Source organism: Vulpes vulpes, chromosome 1, assembly GCF_048418805.1.
Source record: "Vulpes vulpes isolate BD-2025 chromosome 1, VulVul3, whole genome shotgun sequence".
Taxonomy (NCBI): domain Eukaryota; kingdom Metazoa; phylum Chordata; class Mammalia; order Carnivora; family Canidae; genus Vulpes; species Vulpes vulpes.
This window is the reverse complement of record NC_132780.1, coordinates 169,748,227-169,768,158: the sequence shown is the minus strand read 5'-3', so window position 1 is coordinate 169,768,158 and position 19,932 is coordinate 169,748,227. Positions and strand designations below refer to the sequence as shown.

The following is a 19,932-nucleotide window of genomic DNA, read 5'->3' as shown; positions in this document are numbered from 1 at the left end:
TTTCATGGGTCAAAATAACCAAAATGTCAGGACGCCTGGGTGGCTCTCTCTGTGTGTCTCTCATGAATAAATAAATTTTAAAAAATTAAAAATAAATAAATAATCTCAGATACATAAAGGATACATGAAATGTTTCTATCCCTATTATTTGTAACAGTGCAAAAGTGTAAAACAAAAGCATAATAGCAATCATTAACTTTCCAGTTAGAGTGCTTCTTAGTAGGCAAACCGGGTTGAGTACATTGTACACAACTGTCTATATTTAGTCCTTATAACATCCTTTGAAGTAGATATTATTATAAAATCCTGACTTACAAAGAAAGTGAGGCTAATGGATGGTGGGTAATTCAAAGTCATAGGTAGCAGGGTTGAAATCAAACCTAGGACAATCTGATTCTAGGGCCAAGATCTTAATCACGGAACAAGTGTTTCTACTCCATGGAACACGTGGCTTTCTAAAGGTTACGAAAACTATGTAATCATATGGGAAAATGCTTCTTGTTAAATAATGCAGATTGTATCTGCATTACAACTACAGTTATAGGAAAATGTAATTCCACTGATTTTTATCAGTGGAGTAATTTAATTCCACTAAACTGAAAGGAAATACCTGGAAGGATTATGTTAGCAGTATTTACAAATAGTGGATGGTGTAATCACTTTTTCTTACTTTTTTCTGTTGCCCAAACTAGCTGTAACGTGCATTTATTTTTATTTTTAGGATGAAGACACATATAAACTAATTATCATTCTACCTGGATTTTAGTAATTTCATAATTATGGAAGGGACATGGGAGGATTAAGAAAAGCTGTGTTCTATTTCTCAAGTATCAGGCTAAAGTTTCTTTGCTTTGAAGACAGAATTCAAGATTCATCCTGTTGCTGAGAAGAAATTGCTATTCATCTTTATAGTATCTACTATTTCACAAAAGTGGTACACCTCTTAGTTAATTATTTCTACATGCATTATAGTACATTATTTAGAATGGAAGCTTTAGAATCTGAATAATTAAAATCCAGAGCAGAAGCTGTCACTACCTTCCGTAAAGCCTTGGACAAACTATCTCAAGACTTCAGTTAACATCGCTCACCTACCTCTAAAGGTTGTCCTAAGCATCAAATGAAATAATGAATGTAAATTTTTCAGCATAGTACCTGCCTGTGGTAAGCACTCACTATATATTCATACCTATTATCCACAAGTAAAGACACTCTTCCAAAAAATATCAGCTCTAGCACGTGAAAAGTTATCAGACAAGGAGAAGGTAAATGTTTTCTTATTATTTCTGAGGTTCAGATAATAGACACTAGATCTTTCAGAGATTACACACAACTTGCAGAAAAAATGGTAAAGGTCATGCAATTGTCATACTCTGAGGAGTTTGCTATGTGACCTTTCTACCAATGAGAGTACTAGACAGCTTCCTCTTCCCCTCACCTTCACTAATTAGCCCCTGCTTAGCTAAGTGGCAGCCTAGCCCAGCCCAGGCCCACTGCTAGGCTCAAATGAGAAACCTGGATTCCTTCCCATCTCTTGGAATAACCTGTTCTGTGACCTTGGGAAAATCGTTGCACTTCCATTTCCTCTTCCCTGCCAAAGCAATAATAAAATAATAATGATGATGATAATATGAAAAATAATTCTCTTTTTAAATACCGGTGCCTGCGGTTAACGGCCTAGCTCGGGGCAAACTGGGACAACACACCTAGGGCCAAAGCTGGGAAAGTAAGGATGGAGAACTGAGAAAAAGAGGCGTTCCCTGGGCACCACCCCTCCACCCCTCTGCCCTTCCAGACCGCGGTATGCCCTCTCACCCATCTCGAGGGGGCCGAGGGGCTGCCTCTCGAGGGTTGCACAGTCACAAAAATAGAGCCGGGAAGAAACCACTCAGACGCTAAAGTAGGGAGGCTCCGGAAAGCAAGCAATACAGGAATTACATCAAGAAGCAAGGAGGTCCGCCCGCCGCCCGCCGCCCGCCGCCCGCCGCCGCACGAGCAGGGTGGTATTCCTTGCGAGACCCCCGCAGGCCCGGGGTCTGGGTAGCAAGGGCGCAGTCAGGGCAGCCCCTAGCTCACCATACTCCTGGGGCTCCGGGTCGGGCTGGAAGGTGAAGTGAGCCACATGCCGCCTCTGCGCCGCATCCCCAGCGGCCGAGGCTGGCTGCAGCCCCGCGCCTCGAAGCCGACACCACTGTCCTTCTGCCCCGGCCGCACGCAGCCTCACGAGCCGGCCCGCAGTCGCCGCAAACGCCGCCATCCCCACTGGCAACCCTGGTTTGCAAGCTGCGCCGCCGCACACTGCCGGCAGAGGGGGCGGGGCACCGACGCGGCTTCCCCATTGGTTGGGTCCAAGAGGTGGGCCCATGAAACAGACCAATCGGAATCAGGAATCCGGGGGTGGGGAAGGCGACGAGAGGACGCCGGAGGCGTGGGCCTGCAGTGCGCATGCGGAAGAGGAGCAGGGGCCGGGGCGAGCCGGCAGGTGAGCCCCAAAGAGACGGTTCCCGGAGGCGGGGCCTTCGCTAAGCCACGGCGGGGTCCCGCGGCGCGGACGTGGGTCGCTAACCTCACACGCTAGTCCCGGATTTGCTTTTACTGATGCCGTTTAGCGTTGTTACCTCCGTAACTTTTTATTTTGAGATTTATACTTTCTTGCAACCCTTTTTTTTTTTTTTCAATCCTCTCCTATCCTTTATATTATTTTATAAGTAAAAGATGGAAAGGGTTACTGATTGGCATTGGTTATTGGTTTTGGATTTCAAAAAACTGGGAATCACGGCTCAAAGCTTCCGCTCTTTATTCAAAGCCCCCCCCTCCCCCGCTTAAGAAGCACGTATACATTTTTTCTGATTTTGTTTTTCAGGACTTAGAGGAGAGTTAGAGAGGTAAACTTAGATTTCATCCCGGAAATCTATTTAATAGGAATTCAGATGCATTTTTGCCCAAGTGCAGTGAAAATGACCTGACTGGCTTACTCTAGCTTAGAAATCTGGACGATTCCAATCGCTAATTTACGTTTATAATAATCATTTTTGCAAATTTTCTTCTTTAAAATCCAAATGTTTAAAAAGAGTCCTTCCCTGCTGATGAATTTAAAAATTAAAAGACAGTAAAGGGGCGCCTAGGTGGCTCAGGTCATAATCCGAGGGTCCGGGAATTGAGCCCCACATCTAGCTCCCTGCTCACTGGGGAGCCTGCCTCTCCCTCTCCGTCTGGGCCTTCCCCTGCTCCTGTGCTTGCTCGCTAGCGCTCTCTCTCAAATAAACTCTTTTTTAAAAAATTAATTAAAAAAATTAAAATCACAGTAAAATATGGCAGAGATAAAAGTGAAAGTGTTTCCATCAGAGGAAGGTGAGAGAGGGGAAGGGCAGGCCCAAAATAGAATTGGGAGAGGGGGTGGAAGAAAAATGAAGCGGAAGGAAGAAGGGGAAAAGAATATTCTTCTGTTACTTTTGGCCTCACAACCTATGTTTGGTTTTACAAGGGAGGCAAGGGAGGAGAGAGAAGATATGGGGTGAAGACAAAGGCCGGGAGATGCACCAACTGCCTGTTTTCTGTTTGGGACTGAGACAGAAATTTAAAACTGCTAGGGAGAGAACCAGAATTATATCCATTATTCCTACTCCTACTCCTACTCCTACTCCCGAATACACGAGGGGCTCTGCGCTGGGCCTGGAGCCTGCTTAAGATTCTTTTTCTTTCCCTCTGCCACTCCCCCCTCCCTCTCTCTGCCCCTCCCCCTCCTTCCCTCTCTAAATATAATAATAATAATAATAATAATAATAATAATAATAATAGAATTTCTAGTTGGTAGAGAAAGGAGACAAATTACATAACAACTACAATCCAGTGTAATAGGGACTTTAGAACTGTGAACAAAGTTAAGCATACAAAAAGCAGTAAGCTCTGTTTTTAGAATTCAAGAATGCTTCTAGAAGTAATGCTGATGCTGGACCTAAAAGATGAACAGAAATTATCAGGCAAACTAGAGAGGGGAAGTTGTTCTAGACAAAGAAAAAAACATACAATACAAAGGCTAACAGGGCCAGAAAGAACATGGTGCATTCCAGGAAGAGAAAACAGGTTGGTAGCTGCTAGACTTGGAGTGTAGAGATTGACAGGGGTCAGAAAAATAAATTAGAAGGAGATTTTCAAGGTCTTCATATGCTAATTTAAGAACTGTGGACTTAAAACTACATACAGTCAGGAATAACAAAGAGAACATCTAACACATTTGTCTGCCAAGCAAATTATTATGGGGGGAGGGGGTTTGACATTTTCCCTATCCCTACAGCACCAGCTGCCTGGTAGCCATGAATATGTCTTTATTATTAAAGTGAGATCTACCCTGGCCAATATTTCATTGAAATTAAGTAGAGAAACTCATTTTTCTGGGAATTTTGGAAGCATTATTTAGAAAGATAGAGTATCTTTTTGGGATGCCTGGGTAGCTCGGGGGTTGAGTGTCTGCCTTTGGCTCAGGGTGTGATCCCAGTCGGGTCTGGGGAATAGAGTCCTGCATCAGGCTCCCTCTGGGGAGCCTGCTTCTCCCTCAGTCTATGTCTCTACTTCTCTCTGTGTCTCTCAGGAATAAATAAATATATTTTTTTTTAATGTTAAAAAAAAAAAAAAAGGATAGGGTATCTTTAAATGCCACTAGGAGGTGCAAAAATAGAGAGCTTTCAGAAATTTGATGGCCCAGAAAAGGTGAAAACTATGACTGCATTTGAGTTCCTGATTCTATTTGTTTCTGAGGCCTCAGTGCTTTTCAGGTCCTGGGTTTCTCTGAGACTATGAGAGGCCATGATAACCTTAAAACAGATTCTCCTCTTAGCTTAAGTGACTTCTAATTGCATTTCTGCAATCTTAACCTCATGGACCACCCTCAGAGTCTGTGACTGGAGGGAATACAAAGAGAAGTTGCTTCTCATTCTTCAGAATGACTTTTAGCTTATTTTCTGTCGTTGAGCTTCGGTACCTGTACAACTTGTACCTGTTTGAACTCAGCTGGCTTTTGGAAACCCTTATTCTATATCATATATGTTGCTTATCATATATAGCAACATAATATCTTAGAGTATTACATCCTATATCCTGACCCCTGTTCCCATTCAAACTCAAACTCAACTGGAGACATCAGGGATACAAAGTAGACAAAGGCTCAAATTCTTGCTTTAGAATGTTTAAAGTAGGTTGTAATGCTGCTGGCAGAAAAAAAATAATTTGAGAAAAGAGTTTGAGTTTTAAAGACTAGTTTCTGAGTATTAAACCTCAAGAACCTGACTGGCTTAGGGGACAAGATTCATGACCTAAACAAAATATTGTAAATAGCATGCCAATTTAAGAGCCAGTTTTTACCACCATCCATGGAGGCAGAGCCATAGTACAAAAAGAACTGTAGGTGTCTTTCTTGGTAGACAGACCTAGGAGTATCCCTGTCCTCAAACTCCCCACCATGGCATGGCATTTGGAACAACAGAATGTTTCTCTTAAATGGCCAAGAGAGATGCAGGTACGGCATTAAGGTCCAGAGAATTTAAGAAGGCCCAGCAGTCAGCATGATAAGGGATTTGTATCTAGAATATACTTTAAAAATATTTTTTAACTTGATAATAAGAAGATAAATTACCTATTTAAAAAATAAGCAAAGAACTCAACCATTGGTGGTGGGAATGCAAAATGGTACAGCCACATTGGAAGACAGTTTGAAACTTACAAAACTAAACATACTCTAGTCATACAATCCAGCAATCACCCTCCTCGCTGTTTTTCCAAAGGAGTTGAAAATTTACACCTGCAAAAATCTGCCCACAACTGTTTATTGCAGCTTGATTCATAATTCCCCAAATTTGAAAGAAACCAAGATGTGCTTCAGTACATGGATAAATAATTGGATTGGATAAATAAACTGTGGTATATCCAGACAATGGAATAGTATTTGGCACTAAAAAGAAATGAGCTATCAAGTCATGAAAAGAAATGAAGGAACTGTAAATGCATATTACTAAGTGAAAGAGGCCAGTCACAAGAGACCATATAGTGTACAATTCCATTTATATGAAATGTCCAGAATCGGCAAATTGATGAAAACGGACAGTAGATTAATGGTTGCCAGGGGCTAGGGAAAAGGGGTAAGGAGGAGTAGTTGCTATTAAGTATAGAGTTTGTTTTGAGGTAATGAAAATATTCTAAAATTAAGTAATGGTGATGGTCGCACAATTTTATGAATGTACTGAAGACCACTGAATCATACACAGAGTGGATTTAGTACCATATAAATTATATCTCAGCAAAGCCATTGTTTACAAATCAAGTTATAGAAAAATAATAAAATTCATATTTGTACACCTAAATATGTGATTTAGGAGATTCATTCCCCTACGGCATATGTTTGACAGCATGTAGGTTAGTTCATAGACTCTGTTTGAAATTGGTTTCAATTCAGTACTGGAGATACTTAGTTGGAAGAGCTCCTTAGATGGAAGGATTTTCCTTGCTTTGCTGATTCTACCATATGGAAGAATCCTGCTAGGATCATTCTGAAAAGAAAATCCAAAATCTAGTCAAAGCCAATGTGTTCATTTCCTAGGGCCGCTGTAACAAATCTTACCAACTGGGTACAGAAATTTATCGTCCCACAGGTCTGGGGCTAGAAATCCAAGATGAAAGTGTTGGCAGAGTCCTACTCTGAAAGCTGTAGGGGAATCCTTCCTTGTCTCTTCCTAGCTTCCGCTGTTTTACCGGCATTCTTTGATGTCCCTTGGCTTGCAGCTCCATAAATCCAATCTCTGCCTTTGTCTTCACAAGATGTTGTTCTCACTGTTTTTCCTTTCTTGTCTCTGGTATCTTTGCACAGCAATCTTATAAGGACACATCTAGTCTTATTGGATTAGGAGTTCATCCTACTCCAGTATGATCTCATCTTAGCTAATTAGGTCTACAACCACTCTTTTTCCATAGAAGGTAGCATTCCGAGGTACTAGGTGTTAGGTACTGGAGGTTAGGTTCAATGTATCTTCTGGGGGCTAGGCATGGTTCAACCCATGACAATCCGAGATTTAATGGCAGAACAGAAGCTAAATGGATGCTTCTGATGAACTTTCTGGAGAAACCTGCATTGTTAAAGAGTTTTTATAAATTGTTTAATAGATTTCTTCCAATATGAAATTCTCTGATTTGCAGTAGAGTTAAAGAAACTGGAGATGATTGGTTTACATGAGATTTTTAAAGTGATATATTAATTCTCCTTAAATGTTTGATGGCTCCCTTATAGAAAAAGGATTAAATTTTCTATTTGGTTCCAGTGAGAAAAACAAGAAACAGAAGAAGCAAATTCCAGTGTAATATAAAGTATATAAAGTAGATTGTCTTGGGATGTAATGAATTCTCTATTATTAGAGATAGGCAGGTACAGGATGGATGAATGTTATTGGAGAAGCCTCTTGGGAGGACTTATAGTTCATTTAGGAGTTGTTTAGGGGTTTTCTAATTTTAAGAATGTGATTCTACTATTCACTAGTATGCATTGAGAGCCTTGCATGTATTAGGTAATGTGTTTCAATGCACATTATTTTCAGCCAACCCATGGATCTAAGCTATGTAGACCATCCAGCATGTAAATTATAGTTCTTTCTGCCCTTCCCAAACATCCATGCAACTTCTCTCTGGCTTCTCCTCTCATGCAGAGGCTTGAGATGCACTTGTGATCAGTCTGTCAGGAACCTGACCATCTACTGGATAGAAATCTTGTGAGTAGACACCACAGAAAGGGCAGCTTTAAAGTGACATTATCTGGCATTTGTGCTCAGCCTGATGGAAGGATTTAGATAAAAATGATGACTCAGAAGACTGCTCCAAATACCGATATCTGCTGTCTGTGTAACAAGCAGAACCACTTATCCAGAAGCAAAATTAGATGCCAGTTTGATTTTTTCTTAATTACCTGCGCAATTTGTGAGTATTGCCAGGTTTCTAACAGCCTAATTAAAGTTACAGCTTACATAATCATGAGTACTGAGGCCAAAAGAAATTTTTAAGACCCATATTTAAACTTACCTCCATTTTTGTTGTTGTTGTAAGTTTTATCCATTTATCTCATTTAAAAATCTTGAATAACTGGCACTTCTGGAAGCATGGGAGACTTTGTGAGTACCTTGGGAATGCCTAATGATGACCAGTGTGGAAAAAAAGGGAGGAGAACATGGGAGTTGAACAGTGGTCACCACCAGTAACTTTAAGATTTTATTTATTTAGTCATGAGACACACACACACACACTCAGGAGGCAGAGACATAGGCAGAGGGAGAAGCAGCTTTTCACAGGAAAGCTATGTGGGACTCAATCCCCAGACCCCGGGATCACACCCTGAGCCAACGGCAGATGCCCAACCACCGAGCCACCCAGGTGTTCTTCCACCGGTGATTCTTGACAGTTTGCTCTCCCCATCATATAACGCCATCCACAAACATAGGCAAAACAGAAGCCCTCCTGTGTCATATCATGCATACATTTAACCTTCACAAACTAATATTACACTTTAATTAGAGCAGGTGATTCTTTCCTCCCTTTCTGACAAAGAGTATAAGCCTTAGACTGGGTATTCACCTGATTTCTCATTAGAATTATCTGGAGAGATTTCAAAACATACTGCTATGCAGACCCCAAGTAGTAAACATTAGCAATACTCACAGGTATTTCTATTCCCTCCGCGTCTAAGACCTCAGACTGTAACAACTGGGTACATCTGAAATTAGACATGGCAATGTGACTTACATTGCCAATGAACTTGAGCTGGAGAGTAGAGAATTATTCTGGGTGGAAGAATTTCAGAGCTAATTCTGTTTTCTTCCTCTGCCTCATCAACTAGCAACATCCCAGACAGCAGATCAGTTGTCTGCCTGTTCCTGGAGTGACACTACCTGAGGCATCACTGCCCTCAGCCAGCCCTGTTTGGCATGGAGCATGGCTGAGAAATGATTTGAGACTATAAAGTTGTGTAGGTGTGTGTGTGTGTGTGTGTGTGTGTGTGTTTAATAGAACATGACTTCTAAGCACAAGCCAATTACTTTACATGGTATTCAGCTACTCTAACCTATTTTAACTCTTCAGATGGGCTCCTCAGTTATATGTTTGATGAAAGACATTACATTTGTCCACAACATAATGCATAAGTGTGGTCATATGTTACCATTGTAGATTTACATGATTTTCAACCATAAATTTGGCTACTCACAATTTTTGCCTTAGATGTATTAGATTTTAGAATATAAACACCCACAAATGATGCAGCTCTCCTCTATAGAGGCAATATGAAAATCCTTTACATACATATTTCAATCTTTTAAAAACAACTTGATGGATAAGGTCTTATAATCTTCATTTTACAGATGAGAAAACAGGATTGGAGGGACTAATCACTGTTTAAGCAGCATAAAGCATTCTATGTTTTTCAAATTTCAAAGCCTGTGCCCTTATGTTGTGTCTCTCAAATGTATTTAGCAGATTATTCCCTGAGAAATTTGTTCCAATTGCAAATTCCCTTAATCCCACACTGAGGAATTCTTACTCATTAGGCCTGGAGTAGGGCATTTACATTTTTAATAAGCTTTCCCTGCCTAGTATCTTTGATTGATTGGTCCACATATCATATAGACAAACTCTATAAATCCCATACAGCCTTTCTAAACACTATGTTCCCTGTCTAGAGAAGAACAGCTACCACTTTACCCCCTATTCACTCTTTTATCAGTTAGGGTTATTTAGTTAAAGCTACTGAAATCACCTCTGACTAATTTAAGCAGAACTATAATTACTTTAGAAGATATGAGATAGCCCATGAAAACTACAGAAACAAACAGCTCAGAAAGAGCTGACACCAGGGCAGACCCAGAGATCAGGTAATGGAGGTAATTTAGAGTCTTATAAGAATATTAAAACCTCTAGCTTGAATTGACTCACCTGTGTTTGATTCTGTTCAAAATTCAGTTCCTCAAGGAGAGAATTTGGTTAGCCCAGATCAGTTCATTGCTATATCTTGACTAAGAAAGAGAGAGTATCTTTTACCAAATACAAAGTAAAAGAGATTGCCTAAATATAACTCAAGAACTGCTACCAACCAAACAGGGAATTGGTGCTTGGAGGCCAGAAGTCCTAATACCATACTGCCCAGGAAGTGCCTCTGTGGTCCCTCCAGTCAAGAAAGTTTCATCAAAAAAGTTCTCACTATGGAACATAGTTCATTACTGAAACATTCTTACTAAAGAGTACTTTAAAATGCTTCTGAATCCCTGCAGAATAATGGTGGCTTCATAAATCTGAATCCCTGTACATCATTTCTTTAAAAAAAAAAAAAAAAAAACAGAGTAAAAGGGAAAGCAAATTAAACACACAAAATTTATATCTACGGAATAGTTAGAACACAAGAATATGTAGAAGTCTACAAACTCCAAATTTATGAGTAAGTGATGAATTTAAAAACTTGGTATTGGCTCACGGAGTAGAAGGAAATTTTAGGAAAAGCTCTGTTTAGAACAAGAAGATAATGTGAATAATCCTATATCTATTGAATAAATTAAATTCATACTTTAAAACATTCCAACAGAGAAAACTCCAGGCCCCAATAGCTTCACTGGAGAAACTCTACCAAATATTTAAGGAAGAAATATTACCAATTTTGTTTAAAAAGTCCAAGACAGGGCACCTGGGTGGCTCAATGTTTGAGCATCTGCCTTCAGCTCAGGTCGTGATCCCAGGGCTCTGTCTTGGGATCCAGTGCTGCACCAGCCTCCCTGTGGGGATCCTGCTTCTCCTTCTGCCTGTGTCTCTGCCTCTATCTGTGTGTCTCTCATGAATAATAAATAAAATCTTAAAAAAAAAAAAAAAAAGTCCAAGACTTAGGAGATAGGGTAATACTTTCCAACTCTTTCTTTTTTTTTAATTTAATTTTTTTTTTTTTAATTTTTATATATTTATGATAGTCACAGAGAAAGAGAGAGAGGAGCAGAGACACAGGCAGAAGGAGAAACAGGCCCCATGCACCGGGAGCCTGACGTGGGATTTGATCCCGGGTCTCCAGGATCGCACCCTGGGCCAAAGGCAGGCGCCAAACCGCTGCGCAACCCAGGGATCCCCTTTCCAACTCTTTCTATGATGCCCTGATATTAAAAGCAGAAAAAGACATTATATGAAAGAAAAACTAAAAATAAATCTTCATGGACACAGACATAAAAATCCTCAACAAAATTCTGGAAGATATAATAAAACAATATATACATAAAGATAGCACATCATGACCAAATGGAATTAAACACAGGAAAGCAAGGTTGGTTTAACATTTAAAAATCAATCAAAATAATTCATCATATCAACAGACTGAAAAAACAGCGTTCACTTCAATAAAGGCAGAAAAGGCACAGCCACTCAAAAGGCAGAGATTGTCTGACTAGACACAAAAACAAAAACAAAAACAAAAACAAAAGCAAAGAAAGATCCAACTAAATCCAACTAGATGACACACTTTACATTTAAACACATGAAAGTAATCATATAGAAAAGATACACATGCAAATAGCAACCACAAGAAAGGTAGAGTGGCTGTACTAATATCAGATTAAATAGACTTTAAAACAAATAAACAAAAAGTACTAGAGATAAATAAGGACTTTTTAAAAATTTTATTTACTCATTCATGAGAGACACAGAGAGAGAGGCAGAGACATAGGTGGAGGGAGAAGCAGGATCACAATCTGAGCCCAATGCAGACACTCAACCATTAAGCCACCTAGGCATCCCAATAGGGACATTATACAGTGATAAAATGTTTAATCCATCAGGAAAATATAATAATTATTATGAGCACATATGCAATGTAAGCACAGAACACCAAAACACACAAAGCAAAAGCTATTGGAAATGAAGGAGAAAAATAGACAATTCAACCATAACAATACTCTACTTTCAGTAATGGATAGAACAAGTAGGTGGAAAATTAGCAAGGCAATAGATGACTTGAACACACTATAAACCAACTGGACCTAACAGACATCTGTAAGACACTATCCAATGCATTCTTCTCAAGTGCACGTAGAAAATTCTTCAGGATATGTGTTAGGCTGTAAAATAAACTTCAATACATTTAAAATAATAGAAATAACACAAAGTATGTCCTCTGACCATAATGGAATTAAATTAGAAATCAAAAACAGGGGGCACCTGTGTGACTCAATGACTGAGTGTGCCTTCGGCTCAGTTTGTGATCCCTGGGTCGTGTGATGGAGTTCTCCATTGGGCTCCCCACAGGGAGCCTGCTTCTCCCTCTGCCTATGTCTCTGCCTTTCTCTCTGTGTCTCTCATGAATGAATAAATAAATAAAATCTTAAAAAAAAAAAAAAGAAATCAAAAACAAAGAAATTTGGGACCCTCAGAAGGATGTTAAACTAAACAACACATTCCCAAATAATCAACAGACTAAAAAAGAAATCAAAAAGAAAATAGAAAATACTTTGAGATGAATGAAAATGAAAAGGGGTGCCTGGGTAGCTCAGTGGGTTAAGCATCTATTTTCGGCTCAGGTCATGGATCTCTGGTGGGCGGGAGGGTCCCTGCTCAGTGGGGAGTCTGCTTCTACCTCTGCCTTGGCCCCACCCCACTGTTCTTGCTCTTTTTCTCTCTCAAATGAATAAATAAAATCTTTAAAAAAAAAATAAAATGAAGATACAATATATCAAAACTTATCGGAGGTAGCTAAAAGAGCTCTTAGGGGAAATTTACATCTGTAAATGCCTATGTTAAAAACTAAGAGGGGCACCTGGGTGGCTCAGTGAATTCAATGTCTGACTCCTGATTTTGGCTCAGGTCATCATCTTCCGGTCATGAGATCTATCCCTGCACTGGTTTCTGCGCAGATCATGGAACCTGCTCAAGATTCTCCCTCTGCCCCTTCTCCACCTCTCTCTAAATAAATAAACAAACAAACAAATAAACAAATAAGATCTCAAATCAACTTAACTCCCATCTCAAGGAAAAAGAAGAGTAAACTAAAGCAAAACAAGCAGAAAAAAGGAAATAATAAAGATTAGAGTGGAAATTAATTAAATCAAGAGTAGAAAAAAACAAATAGAGAAAATCAATGAAAACAAAAGGTAGTTCTTTGTAAAGATAAAAAACAAAACTGATGAATCTTTAGCCACACTGACCAAGAAAAAAAAGAGAGAAGCTGGGCATGTGGCTGGCTCAGTTCGTAGAGCACGTGACTCTTGATCTCGGGGTCATGGGTTCTATCTAGCCTGAGGGTGGCGGTTGAGATTACTTATTTAAAAAAGAGGGAGAGAAAAGAGTCAAATTACTAGATTCATAAATGAAATAAAGTAAATGACATAAAACAGCAGGAATGCAAAGGATTAAAAATGGTTATTAGGTATAAAATTATAAAAGATAGCCCTATCCATTTCTTAATTCCATCAAGAAGCAAATGATTGTTGAAAGTAAAAATTATAACATTTTATTGTGGGGTTTATGATGTATTTAAATATAGAATATATGACAATAGCATAAAGAATGGGGGTATAAATGGAATTACACTATTCAAGTTTCTCATAGTTTGCATGAAAATGGGATATCAAGTTTCAGTAGACATTGATATGTAAAGTCTTTAATCAACTCTGAGTTGGTTTTTGTTTATGTTGTAAGATATGTTGTTCAACTTCATTATCTGGCATGTGGCTGCCCAGTTCTCTCCATGTTATTTCTTAAAGAGACTATCCTTTCCCCATTGTACAGTCTTGGCTCTTTTGTTGTAAATTAATTGGCCATACATGCATGGTCATTTCTGAGCTCTCTTCTCTGTTTCACTGATCTATGTGTATGTTTTTATTCCAATACCATACAGTTTTGATTAACAGTGATATGTAAAAAGTGAATACTGCAATCCCTAAGAGCAACCACTATAAAATCTTTCAAAGAGGTATAGCTAAAAAGCTAACAAAGGAATTTTTTTTTTAAAGATTGTATTTATTTATTCATGAGAGACACAGAGAGAGAGAGTCAGGGACACAGGCAGAGAGAGAAGCAGGCTCCATGCAGGGAGCCCAATTTGGGACTCCATCCCAGGACCCTAGGATCATGCCCTGAGCCAAAGGCAGCTGCTTAACCTCTGAGCCACCCAAGCATCCCTAACAAAGGAATTAAAATGAAATAAATATTTAGTTGATCCCAAAGAAAGCTTACTGAAAGCATAATGATGAAAACATAATTATGAACTTATAAAAATAAATGGCTATGTAAGTAGAGTATAGCATACTCAATAGAATATAGAATAAATTATTATATACTACAGAAGCAGTGAAAGAAGAAATTGGGTTTTTTTTTTTTTGGTTTTTTTTTTTTTTTTGGTTTTTTTATATTTTATTTAAGTATTCATAAGAGACAGAAAGAGGGACAGAGACACAGGCAGAGAGAAGCAGGCTCCACACAGGGAGCCCGATGTGGGACTCAATCCTGGGACCCCTGGGCCGAAGGCAGATGCTCAACTGCTGAGCCACCCAGGCCGTCCCAGAAATTGGTTTAAATACCAGTTCTACCATTTCTGGTTGTATAACTTTCAGTGTATCAATCTCTGAGTCACATGGGGAGAACACTAAAACTGACATAGAGGAAAAAAAAAAAAACTGACATAGAGGGATGCCATGTTGATAAAAAAAAAATCACAAAATACATAGAAGAGACTGATCCATAGCAGTCTCTCAGAAAGTATTTGTTGAGTTAATTAGCTAATTCACATATAACTAGTACATAAAAGGTTTAGTACAGGGCCTCACCCAGAAAAATCTCTAATAAGTATTAGCTATGATTATTTTTTTGTATATAATCATTCCATTTTTTTCTTTATCTTTTTTACATTTGTTTTTATTTAAGTTCGAGTTGCCAACATATAACACCCAGTGCTCATCCCATCAAGTGCCCTCCTCAGTGCCTGTCACCCAGTTACCCATCTCCCCACCCACCTTCCCTTCTGCAACCCTTTGTTTCCCAGAGTTGGGAGTCTCTCATGGTTTGTCTCCTTCTCTAATTTTTCCCACTCAGTTCACCTCCTTTCCCTTATAATCCCTTTCGCTATTTCTTATATTCCACGAATGAGTGAAACCATATGATGACTGTCCTTCTCCGAGTGATTTCTTTCACTCAGCATAATATCCTCCAGTTCCATCCACATCGAAGCAAATCGTGGGCTATTATTATTATTATTAATTCACAATTGCAGGTTGTAGTAACTTGGTCAAGGCACCAGGTGGCATGAGATAATAAAAATTATTGCTATTTTATAATATTCTTCAGAATCCAATTGTATAATGATGTGCATACTATTAAAGTTCATGAAAGGTTGAGATTAAAATTTCCTAAATCACATATGAATTTGAAAATACCTCTATTAATTCATTTTCTGGTAGCAATTTTCATCTCAGTATTTCAGTGTATCTGCCTTTGCTTCTGTCAAGTAATGATAGGCCACGCCCCAAATATTACAGATGCTATTTTATTTTCTCCTCAACCCTCCTAGGAGGTATGTACTAACTCTGGTTTATAGATGAGAAAATTGAAGCTTAAGACACAAATGGGATTCAAACCAAGGCTTAACAGAAATGTCTTTAAAAATTAGTTTACATGGTCTCCCTTGGTCCTTAATTCCTCTAAAGAACAAGGAATAAAGAAATAGCTAAAGTAACTCTTTTCAAGTAAAATAAAAGAAACAATCTCCATGTTTATTATTCTTTTTAGCTTGCATGTAGATGTACAATATTGAATTTAACAAACATACTATAAAGAATTTTTAAGAGCAAGCTTATTAATAATGCAAAATTTATACTCCTACTTAAGAGTCTTAAAATACTTTGATTTAAAAAAATCAATATATAGTAGATAGACATCACATTTTTCCATTTATAAATGAAAGAACATAGCACATATGGGGATAAGTCATTTAATCAGTCACTCCCTCCAAATCCATCTTGGAATTGGTTTCAGAGTATGCAAATGCTGGGTTTCCAAGACCAAAATAACATTTATTTATTTCCTCTTTCATTCAATAAATATTTATTGAATACTGTGTGGGGACTAATATAAACCAGACACAGATCATTCCATCAAAAATCTTAATCTCTGAGGTAAAAGAATCAGGCTGTAGAAAAGTTTCTGGCCTGGCTTGCCCAACCTAAAGACCATCTACCATTTCACTGCACTATGGCTGGTTCTTCCTGTTCAGATGATGTCCTCTGACTTGTCACTGATATCTGTCATCTTGAAGGAGTGGCATTCCTAAACCTTGATAAGGTCCTACCCTGGGGCCTTGGGATGGGAGGATAGGAAGATGGGATAGTTATTGCTTACTTCCTTCTCTGGGTGTGGTTCACCAACCAATATAGAACTCCTTCCCAATTTTTAAAAACTTGGTGCACAGAAATGTCTACTCTGCTTTGTTGGAAGTATGAAAAAGCTAGGACAGATATAGGCAAGCCATTACAGAAACTGTTCTGCAGCCCATGAAGAATGTAATACAAACTGGAAAGAAATAACACACTTAAAGAATACAGCAGTGTTTTTCAGTGTGTTTCCTTACTACTGCATCATTATCAGCTAGAATGTAAGATATGGAGACCTAAGCTCTACTCCTTACCTACCAAGTTAATAGCACATTCTGAAATAGGGCCTGGGAATTCACAATGCATTTTTAACAGGGTTATTAGGTGACTGTGATGTAAAGTTGAAAATTAAATATTGGAGATTTCTTTTAGCCAAAGAATCATTTCTGTGCCACTCTTTTCATACATAGTAGGACCTTGAAAACAGGGAGAGGACATTCTAGATGGGAAAGCAGTAGCATGGGCAAGGCAAAGCAGAGTGTAAGAACAGGAATGCAGCAAAGGATATATGACAATTCATAATAAGAAATAAAATCAGAATTGTCGATAGGGGCAGGTCAGAAGAGCTGTAACTGTCATGCTAGGGAGTCTGGACTTTGCTTCACATTGTCAGATGAGCTCTGGTAATGATTCTGATGAAACCAATAATGGTCAGAGCCAGGTGTAATAAAGTCTTATGCCACTCCAATCCATTGGCTTATTTTCCAACTTCGAATTTCTCTTAAGCTTTAATGAAACTCAAACAGGGGTTTCTTTTGTTTAAGAGAATCATAAAATATTAGGGGGAAAAAGACATTTTCAAATACGGTGGTTTTCAAACTAAACTCTTGCATGGTGGCATACAAGAGGCCAGTCAAGTGGGGCTGTGAGTCTCCCCATCTTATTTAACTGTTTAACCTCTAGTTTTAATAACCTGTTCTGAATGTGTTAGATGCTAGAGAAGAGGTCATGGCCACTGGCCAAAAGGGACAGGATCTTTGTTTAGTCAGTGACCCAATAAGTCTCTTTGTCATGGAAAAATTATACATATGCTCCCAATGACTCGCTTAAAGACTGTGTCTCACACTACAAGCCTCTCAATAGGCTTTTACTTTGTCTAAAATCTCATTCCACAAACCTCTCTCCAAATCTCATTTTCCCTGTTAGTGCAGTTAACTCACAGGTGAAAGAGCACATGCAACGAGTGAATGTGGGCTACTCCTCCAATGACCCTGCAGTGCCGGCTGGCCTTTACAAGGCTGGCTGCTAGAAACGTCTTAGACAGGGTCTCTTTTTCTTTAGAGTGATAAAGTGCTCAACAGAGATAAGTAAACAAAGAAACTTATTCTGGCAAAAGTGGTGAAGTAGCAGAAATTCTAGCTCTTTAAAAAGTGGTTGAGCCAGATCAGTGGAATTACCATTTAAAATAATCTTAAGCATATCCATAGGAAATATTATATACTTATATTTGCAATTACAGAGCTTCTTTTTTTTCAGAGCTTTTCAAAATATAAATAAAGCAGTTTATTCAAACCAAAAGACACCAAGCTGCTCCAATTAAACAAAAAAGGAAGATTCTCAAATTGATGACCCCTGACCTTGAATTGACCCTGGCTTCTCACATGCAGTCAGTGGATCAAGATGTCACATTGGGTCACTTAAAGAAACCAGTCAATAAAAACAAGCACATGGAGCTAACTGTGATGACACTTTTCATCATATTTAGTTGGCTTCTGCCCACATGTACCCATGAAATTGTCATCTTAAAGGAAGTAAGAAGTGACATTCTAACCGCTACCCTTTTCCCAGCTTTCATCTTTATGGACTGATATGAAACATCTGACACTATTGATTAACCATTTTCTCTTCCTTTAGTCTGCTACTTCCTCTTTCCTCTACCATGCTGCTATTTCCTTCAGAGGTTCCTCTTCCTCCTTCCACCCATCTTAATGTAAACTTCTGAATTTGAAGTCCTGTCCTTCGACTTCTACCTCTGTCTCTCATAGGTCTTCCTTCTTTCCACTATCACTCAGTGGTAACGGTAGCTTTCCTTCTTGAGGGTCTACTGTATGTCAAAGAGTGGTAAGTGTTTTCTCTGACCTTCACTAAAATTCTGTTAATGATAATTCTTATCACTGTCCAATAAATAAACTCAGAGGCTCAGAGAGTTAATATACTTCCATATAGACAATCTACAAGTGAGACAGCTTGGGTTCAAACCCAGAGAAGCTTGAACTCAATGCCTGACCTTTTCCCATGCGGTCCATCATGACTGTCAGGTGAAGTCCAACACTACCTACAACAGAATGGAATTAGCAAAAATACAGCCAGACTGATCAAAGCGCAGAAAGGACAGTTCAGAAAAGTCCTAGTCTATATAAGAGATGACATATGATACATGTAGTATTTCAAATGAATGAGAAAAAAAAAGGGGTTTTCCAACAAATTATCTTTTGACATGAAACCTCAAACACCTACTTCATATCACATCAAAATTCCAATTGGATTAAGATTTTTTTTAAAGATTTTATTTATTTATTCATGAGAGACACAGAGAGAGAGGCAGAGACATAGACAGAGGGAGAAACAGGCCCCTGCAGAGAGCCTGATACAGGACTCCATCCCAGGACCTCATGATCACAACCTGAGCCAAAGTCATACATTCAACCACTGACCCACCCAGGTACCCCAGATTAAGATTTTTGTTGTAAAAAAAACAAACTGTAAATATTTACCTATATTTTATATATATATATCACATATGTATTTACCTGTGTTTTCTGTATTTACTTTTTTTTTAGATACATATTTACATAATGTAGAGGAAGAGAAGGACTTGCAACGCATAGCATCAAAGCTAGAAAGCATAAACAAATTAGTGAGAGATTCAATTCCCAAACACATAAAACTTCCACGGGAAAAAAAAAATCTCTTAAATCTCAGTTCTGGGCCCCTATAACCATCCACCTCCCTGCTATCCATGCTGCTGGCTTCTTATGTCTGTTTATAGCTTACTATTTTCCCATTACCATCTTATCCTTATCTAGAAGAAAGATCTCTGAACTAGTATTCAATATTTAATTCAGCTGCAACTGTGACCTCAAGTATGCCAAACTTTCTAGAAATCAGTTCCTTTTCTTATAAATAGAAAGCATTGACCCGGAAAATCTCTGAGGTCTTTTCCATTCTAAAATTGTGATTCTCTTTTTACAGCCTCTATTCCCTTCTGTTGCAGTTTGAGAAGGATAATAAATAACCACTCTTTCTTTTCTTGAGTTTAGAATCAATTAAGAAATAAAACACACTAGAGACACAAATAGTAACCAAAGGAATAGCTTTCTTTTTGGTAATGCTCAGTCTGAAAACGTGGCTTGAATCCATGGTCACAGGAGCATGCTAGCACTGATCTGCAACAAAGAATTCAAGTCACCCACCAGTCAAAGGCTGAGCTTGACCACCACAGGCCCCCACCCCACTGCATGGCAGAGTAGCAAAATAAGGAGAGAAAATGTGAGATTAAGGTACACACCCTCATTTCTTC

At 38.7% G+C, this 19,932-nt stretch overlaps 1 protein-coding gene across 5 annotated transcripts in view; it reads right to left on the bottom strand.

The window, feature by feature from the left end:
- Window positions 1-2,332, bottom strand: part of BCKDHB (branched chain keto acid dehydrogenase E1 subunit beta) — a 211,025-nt gene extending 208,693 nt beyond the window's left edge. For 2 of the 5 annotated variants that reach the window (XR_011996924.1, XM_026007405.2), the window contains exon 1: window positions 2,077-2,326. Coding sequence is in view for 2 of the 5 variants with exons in the window: in XM_026007405.2 (XP_025863190.1) it covers window positions 2,077-2,257 (181 nt within the window). In the remaining 3 variants the exon portion in view is untranslated. Of the gene's footprint in view, window positions 1-2,076 lie in introns of all 5 variants that reach the window. The other 3 variants (XR_011996925.1, XR_011996928.1, XM_026007404.2) reach the window with 2 other exon arrangements.
- Window positions 2,333-19,932: the final 17,600 nt, after the last annotated feature.